Genomic DNA, 8,184 nt, shown 5'->3' on the forward strand with positions numbered 1-8,184 from the left:
TGGTAATTGAATTAAACTTCATCTGATATTAGTATAAGTTTAAATTTATACACATAACTCTTAACTAAAAGGTTATTTAATAACGGTCCGAAGAAGATGTAAAGAACTTTAACAATATATTCATGATTTAATTTGAAAATTGTTAATTATTTCAACGATTACTTCATTTTAACCATCGTGGGCAATAGCACTTCATTTGCTATCTCATAGGCTTTTATAAAAATTCCTTGCAAGTACCAAATATCATGAATATTTGTGCAAGCTCTTAGAGTCAGAATCGGAACTTTGAAGAGTGTTAACTAACAACTATACTTTAATAACTATACTATAATAACTTTACCTTGCTGTTTCAAACTAAAATTCCAACAATGACAGCAGCTTATGAAAGGGAAAGATAAATGGTTAACCAGCCTACAACATGGGCTCTAAGGGAAGTCCGTCTCCATTGTCATCACATTCAGCATCACTTCCAGCTCCATCTTTGAGGTTCTGAGTGACAGCATCTCCTGGTGGTACAGCATTGTTATGCTTTACTTTGAAAATGTCCCATCTTTCAGGCAGCAGGCCCTTGTTGAACAGGACCAAAGCCAGTGCAGAAAAAGCTATGATGGTTATCTGAGTACAAAGCATGGAGAATGTTCTGACCGCAAACTTTTGGACGTAGACACCGTCCTTCAGTGTGCAACCGGGCAGGCAAAGAACTACAGGAAGACCTACAGTGTTCTCTCCTAACAGAATCCTCACAATCAGCCCTACAATGTAACCCACCACAGCACCGTACCCATTTGTCACTTTGAAGAAGAGCACAGAAACCAGTTGGGGGAATATAAGGGTGTAGGAAACGTCTGATGCAAGAATCCAGATGGCGATGGTGCTTTTAGAAACAAACGTCATGGATGTTCCAAGGACACCCACAACCACCACTGTGATCCGAATCACCCACTGCATTTCACGATCTGAGGCCTGGGGACACAGAAAATGAGATGTGTTATTATATTCATTCATGTTCTTCAGACTCTGTGCCACTGAGCTGCTGCCACCAGCAGTGTCCTGCAGTCCTCACCTGTTTGCGCAAAATGTTCTTGTAGATGTTTGATGAGAAAACAGAAGTTGCAGATAACAGGCCTGAGTCTGTGGACGACATGACGGCTGCAGCGATGGCTCCAATTCCAATGATTGAGATGAACGATGGAGTGAGGTACTGCAGAGTCAGAGGAAGGACCATGGACTGCTCACCACGTTCATAAGGAGACGGAGAGCCATACATCGTCAGGTTCCAGTCTGGACAAGAGATATGAAGGTTCCACTTTTTATACTAACCCATAGTACTGAACATCCACACAGTAATCAAACACCTACTGTTTGACGTCTCTCAAACGGAATTCCCACCTGTGGAGGCAGCGACAGCCCCAACCAACACTGAAGGAATTCCCAGTATGACAATCATAAAGGCAGCAGCATAGCAGGTTAACTGGGCTGTCTGTGATGAGGAGGCAGACAGCGTCCTCTGGTGGTAGCACTGAAATGAAAGAGCCCCAAGAGACTGGAGAAAGAAACAGCACAAGAGAAATAAATCTAGTGGAATTTAAGACAGATGTTGATGAGTACAAATTTCTTCTCACGTACATAGCTTTGCGTCAAACAACCAGCAAATCTGTTTTCAGCTGTGCTAACATAATTGCTATAAGGTTTAGCCTTCTAACACGATGTACCATTAGAACACTGGAGAGATGGTTGCTGGAAATGGGCCTCTATACACCTATGTACATATTCCATTAAAAACTAGACGTTTGCAGCTAGAATAGTCGTCTACCACATTAACAATGTATATATTGGATTGTGAATAATTTAATGTTATATTCATTAAAAAAAAGGTGCTTTTCCTTCAAAAAATAAGGACATTTCTAAGTGACCCCAAACATTTGAATGGTAGTGTAGATCCTCGAGAAAGTTCCTGATGATGAATACTCAACTTACTATCATTAAGAAGTCATCAATCCACTTCCAGACATCCTCTTTCTCCAGTGTGCCAACCCAGGATTCTTGAAATGTGTAGTTCAGAGCTGTGTCTACGATGTTTAAAGACGTATCGTTGAGCAGGATGAAGGGGACGCACAGCCACTGTTAACACATGTAGAGACTAAAGATATTAGCTTTACAGGATGACCCCATCACTTCTTTCTTCTTTTCTTTTTTGCTGCTAATGCTAAATGTTTTTGAATCTTATCTGCCAGTAAACGTTTGTTTGCATTGTTGTCGTACCTGTTTTAGCATTGTCTGGTAGTTTGGCTGCTAGCACTGTGAGCATAGTAAGCTAACCCTAACCCAAATCAATCAAATCTTGAGATTATCAATTTGACCAATGCCATGTTGAAGTTTTACAACCAGATTTCACCATGTCCCGTAGATGAGCACAAATTAGCTTTTGTCATGATTTATGTTGTGATTTGGGTCAAAATAGTTTGCCATCTTTAAAAAGTGGGTCGACATAAACCTTTGGGAAACACCACTGTAGATAATTCACAGTATGTCTTGAACACACGTGCTATGCTGTCGACTCACCAAACTGACAAAAATGAGACTAAGCTGGATGATGTCAGTGAAGGCCACTGAGTAAAGGCCTCCTAACAAAGTGTAGATAATGGCCACAGCTGATGAGATCCACACAGAATAAGCAAAGGGCAAGTCCAGGATCACAGTCATGGTTTTTCCTGTTGGACAAAACCACAAACACAGACAGGCAAATACAGCACAAAATTTTTCATTAGCACTATGGGGCGCCATTTGGTAAGTTTCTTCTGTTGAATGTAAGCCTTACTCCAAACAACATTTACACATACATTTTAAAGGGACACTGTGTAGTATTTATGGGTTTATATGACCCAAAATCCACTTTTGAATACATATTATGTGCTCCTGCATTGTCTAGTCGCTGTATAATATTCTTTGTTTAATTTTCGTAGTGTTTCAAAAAGTCATGTAAAATAACATGGTTGCGGACCGCTACTGCATTGCCACGACACCATGTTTCTACGGGAGCCTGTAAGGACAAACGCGAGAGAACAAATCAAGCGTCGCTTTACTTGTAGCGGAAGTCCCGCCTCCTCTCTCTCCGCTTCGTCTGCTACGTACGCGGTAGCTCGCCCTCTCCCTCGCCTCACGAACCTCATCAGCTGACACGGAGAAAGACGACGAGGACGACATTTGACCGGCTGAGGATACCGTAGCGCTCAGGGAAGGGAGGGGGTGAGCAGAGGAGCAGTTCTTTCTTGTAAATTTCAGCCTCTCCCCTAGATGGCACTATAAACTACCTACTTCACCTTTAAAGGGGTGAATATTATACAGCGACTAGACAATGCAGGAGCACACAATATGTATAAAAAAGTGGATTTTGGGTTATATAAACCCATAAATACTACATATTGTCCCTTTAAATGTTAAATCTAATTGTAATATTTTTTTCAAAAAGATTACATTTTTCTTTTTTTTGCTGTAAATTTGATTGAAAGTGAAATTCATACCATTTGTACCCGTCATTGTTTGGAGTTGAGCATAAGCAACTTAACAAACAGCACCATATACACCATGTGTTTTCATTTCATGTCGTGTGTTTACCTAAACTAAGCAGAGTGCACGCCACCCACAGCACATCCATGAGCAGAGTGGGCAGCACCAGAGCAGCACTCAACACGTTGCCATACTTTATCTGGAATGGGTCCAGCATGGTGATGTACTTCTTGTCCCTCATTGGCTTGGCAAAGAAAAGGCCACCTTGTGACATGGATGAGATATTAAATATCATTTTATCTGAATACATTTGAACAATGTACCTACATGAAAAATGTGTCAATTTGAACTAGACACATGAAAATGTTTTGCAGATTCAAAGGGAGTGGCCAAGGAACCATTGGAATTTTATCAAGAAACAGGAAGTGTCCTGTTACCTCACCGTGCATTACCCGATCTGCTCAAAAGATCGGGCAATGCACAGAATCCTGTTGAGATTTGTTCCATGCTGGCAGGGGCGGACATGGTGATGGACACAATGACATGTGAGGACACACAAGGATCAAACCATTACTAACATCATTACTTACCTATGATGAAAGACACAGAGCCTTGGACAGGAATTAGAGCCCAGATCAAGCCCATCTTTGGACTGTACACTGCCTCAGCCACACCAAGGATGAAACCACCTCCCACCCATGTAGCTGCAGAAAAACCACACAACTCATAACACAGTTTTATTGATATACATATTTATATCAATAAAACAACTCATTTTTGGAGATGTTAATCCTACTTCAAATATGGGGAGATAATCTAAAGTTTAAGATAATAAAGTCTTAGAGTTACTCTCGCCTCACCCTGGTTCTCGTAAACCTGGAGTGAAACCCAAATTCACTCAAAACCTGTCCCACTAATTATATCTGCTGTGAAAACAAATATGGTTGGGCTTTAACATGCTATCTACTCACCAGTCATGGTGCAAATCCCAACCAGCAAGTTGATGTTTCTGCCTCCAAGCAGGACCACTTCCGTCCTGCTGCCACTGCTGGTCTTCTCAGCCTTCTTGGCTTTGCGGGCAGCTAAAATCCCCGTGCCCAGGATTAAGATGTAAAATACAACAACTGCAACCACTCCAGCGATGTTCAGCGCCATGGTGTTCTGCTTCTGTGGGGCTCAAGCACTGAAATGCAACTAGATGGACCAGTTCAATTGTTGTTGAACTGGTGCGTCACGCATTTTTTATGGTGTATGATTTTTGTTTACTTCTGATCCACAAATGGCACGGTTGAGTGAACCATCTCACTAAAACCAGACTTTTAAAATTCACAGTGCTTAGTTTTTTTCCATGTATCATCACTGTCACCTGTTGTTCCACACCCTTTATCCTCACCTGGGGCCCGTTTTGTGAATATTCTGAGATACTTAACCCTGAGATGAGGGAAACTGTTTTGAAAGTTTCTCCAACAAAACTAATTCAAATTATCATGCTTCTGCAGGCCTTGTTGATGAGCTGAACATTTGAATCAGGTGTGTTGGAGCAACCAAACTTCGAAAACATGCAGTTGGTCCCCAGGACCAGGATTGAAGAGCCCTGCCATAGACCATAAATGGTGCATGCGCGGTAGACCTCCCTCCAAAACAAAACAATAGGAACATGTGAGACCGCCCACAGCGGAGCAGACGACAGACAACTGGTAATGGAAATTCGCTGTGTAAACTATGTAATGTTTACTAAACAATTTTGTCTTACAACATGTAAGTATCAAACTCCTGCCTCCTGCCTCCTCTATAATCAACAATAATAATAACTAGGACCGCTTGTAAGACTCCATGTCATGACCCTGCAACCCAGGGAGCGCAGCAGTTCCCTGACCTCACCGTATCCCTCACTCGATGGTCATCTTGCTTTTTTTTATTCAGGGACACACTTTGTACCAAAATCCATGAATTAATTTACGTGTCACGTTTTGTGTAAATGCGACTTCTCAGTCCATCACAAGGTCACAGAGAGACCAAAAAAACAAAGATTCAATGCCACGCTCATCAATATCAATTGACTCATCATATTTGATGACTTTGAGAAATATCATGTAGTTCTGTTCACGTTAAAGATTTAAAAAATTGGAATTTATAGGTCAACTTTGTTGGAGCACTGAGGCCACACCTTTTGAGTTATATAATAGCTTTTTAAAAAATGTAATCATTAACTTGTCTCGAACTTATGTACTAAGTTTGGCGGGGCTAGCTCAAACGTGCTAGGAGGAATTCATTCAAATGCATTCACTCGTCATTTTTCTTTTTTTCCAAAACGGCCGACTTCTGGGTGGGCTGAGCTGATGGAAGTACATTGGAAATGTGTTTGGAATCATGAGAGCAACAACTGTACCAAGTTTGGTTTAAATTGGAACGACTATGTGTGACTTATACACAAAAGAAAAAAATGAAATATTTAGCATTTATGCAAATTTGACCACTTTATCTTGCTTCAAAAATTCCCAAAATATTCCTCAAGAAAATTTGGACGAAGCTTAACACACTCACCAAATTCTGTCCAGATCGGACGACTTTTGTCTGACCATAGCCTGACTTCTGGGGGCGCTATAGAGCCCTGGGGCTGACACGGGTTAGGGCCCTATGCCAATATCGCACTTTTTGGATACCCGACCTGTCATTGTGAACAATACAATGACATTTCTTTGCTGTCATCATTGACTCTGCCCAAAAACACACAAAGAATTAAAGTTATCTGTAAAAATGATATAAAAACATGAGATTAAAGTGCTATATAAACAAGATTGAGGAGGACACACTTCAGTGACGGTCGTAACATGCAAGTTTTGTGAATGTGACTTTATCAAACTAAAATACCAGCTTAACCAGCAGTTTACCCAGCCTACAACATGGGCTCTAAGGGAAGTCCGTCTCCATTGTCATCACATTCAGCATCACTTCCAGCTCCATCTTTGAGGTTCTGAGTGACAGCATCTCCTGGTGGTACAGCATTGTTACGCTTTACTTTGAAAATGTCCCATCTTTCAGGCAGCAGGCCCTTGTTGAACAGGACCAAAGCCAGTGCAGAAAAAGCTAGGATGGTTATCTGAGTACAAAGCATGGAGAATGTTCTGACCGCAAATGTTTGGACGTAGACCCCGTCCTCCAGTGTGCAACCAGGAAGACAAAGAACCACAGGAAGACCTACAGCGTTCTCTCCTAACAGAATCCTCACAATCAGCCCTACAATGTAACCCACCACAGCACCGTACCCATTTGTCACTTTGAAGAAGAGCACAGAAACCAGTTGGGGGAATATAAGGGTGTAGGAAACGTCTGCTGCAAGAATCCAGATGCCGATGATGCTTTTAGAAACAAACGTCATGGATGTTCCAAGGACACCCACAACCACCACTGTGATCCGAATCACCCACTGCATTTCACGATCTGAGGCCTGGGGACACAGAAAATGAGATCTGTCATTATATTCATTCAGGGCTTCAGACTCTGTGCCACTGAGCTGCTGCCACCACCAGTGTCCTGCAGTCCTCACCTGTTTGCGCAGAATGTTCTTGTAGATGTTTGATGAGAAAACAGAAGTTGCCGATAACAGGCCTGAGTCTGCAGAGGACATGACGGCTGCAGCGATGGCTCCAATTCCAATGATTGAAACAAAAGATGGAGTGAGGTACTGCAGAGTCAGAGGAAGGACCATGGACTGCTCACCACGTTCATAAGGAGACGGAGAGCCATACATCGTCAGGTTCCAGTCTGGACAAGAGATATGAAGGTTCAACTTTTGATACTTCTGAACATCCACACAGTAATCAAACACCTACTGTTTGACGTCTCTCAAACATAATTCCCACTTGTGGAGGCAGCGACAGCCCCGACCAACACTGAAGGTATTCCCAGTATGACAATCATAAAGGCAGCAGCATAGCAGGTTAACTGGGCTGTCTGTGATGAGGAGGCAGACAGCGTCCTCTGGTGGAAGCACTGAGATGAAAGACCCCCAAGAGACTGGAGAAAGAAACAGCATAAGTGAAATAAATCTAGTGGAATTTAAGACAGATGTTGAGTACAAATGTCTTCTCACGTACATAATTTATGAATACAAAATGTGGGACATTGGCCCTGGACTCACACGTATGTAGTCTAGGCCTAAACAGACACAATGCTGATGGTCCTATCAAGCATCGGCAAAATAACAATTTATTTTGCCCTTCAAGCTCTGCTTTCGTCAAAGAACCAGCAAATCTGTTTTCAGCTGTGCTAACATAATTGCTATAAGGTTTAGCCTTCTAACACGATGTACCATAAGAACACTGGAGAGATGGTTGCTGGAAATGGGCCTCTATACACCTATGTACATATTCCATTAAAAACTAGACGTTTGCAGCTAGAATAGTCGTCTACCACATTAACAATGTATATATTGGATTGTGAATAATTTAATGTTATATTCATTAAAAAAAGGTGCTTTTCCTTCAAAAAATAAGGACATTTCTAAGTGACCCCAGACATTTGAATGGTAGTGTAGATCCTCGAGAAAATTCATGCCCTAAACAAGGAAGTAGTTTACACCTGATGATGAATACTCAACTTACTATCATTAAGAACTCATCAATCCACTTCCAGACATCCTCTTTCTCCAGTGTGCCAACCCAGGGTTCTTGAAAT

At 41.7% G+C, this 8,184-nt stretch overlaps 2 protein-coding genes across 2 annotated transcripts in view; both read right to left on the reverse strand.

Moving 5' to 3' along the window:
* Positions 1–411: 411 nt before the first annotated feature.
* On the reverse strand, positions 412–4,662 carry LOC310940642 (high-affinity choline transporter 1-like; the record flags this gene model as incomplete). The annotated part of the gene is made up of 8 exons (XM_083905631.1): positions 412–963; positions 1,064–1,281; positions 1,390–1,543; positions 1,978–2,121; positions 2,563–2,711; positions 3,616–3,771; positions 4,098–4,211; positions 4,479–4,662. 8 exons carry the CDS (start codon positions 4,660–4,662, stop codon positions 412–414), a joined length of 1,671 nt encoding a protein of 556 aa, XP_083761757.1.
* A 1,741-nt stretch (positions 4,663–6,403) lies between these two features.
* LOC310940643 (high-affinity choline transporter 1-like) overlaps positions 6,404–8,184 on the reverse strand; it is a gene marked incomplete at both ends in the record, with an annotated part of 4,258 nt that continues 2,477 nt past the window's right edge. The window contains 4 exons of the mRNA XM_083905632.1: positions 6,404–6,955; positions 7,055–7,272; positions 7,371–7,524; positions 8,112–8,184. The exon at positions 8,112–8,184 is cut by the window's right edge and continues 71 nt beyond it. Of these exons, the coding sequence (XP_083761758.1) occupies positions 6,404–6,955; positions 7,055–7,272; positions 7,371–7,524; positions 8,112–8,184 (997 nt within the window). The remainder of the gene's footprint in view (positions 6,956–7,054; positions 7,273–7,370; positions 7,525–8,111) is intronic.

This window comes from Microchirus variegatus (genome assembly GCF_963457635.1).
Source record: "Microchirus variegatus genome assembly, chromosome: 19".
Taxonomy (NCBI): domain Eukaryota; kingdom Metazoa; phylum Chordata; class Actinopteri; order Pleuronectiformes; family Soleidae; genus Microchirus; species Microchirus variegatus.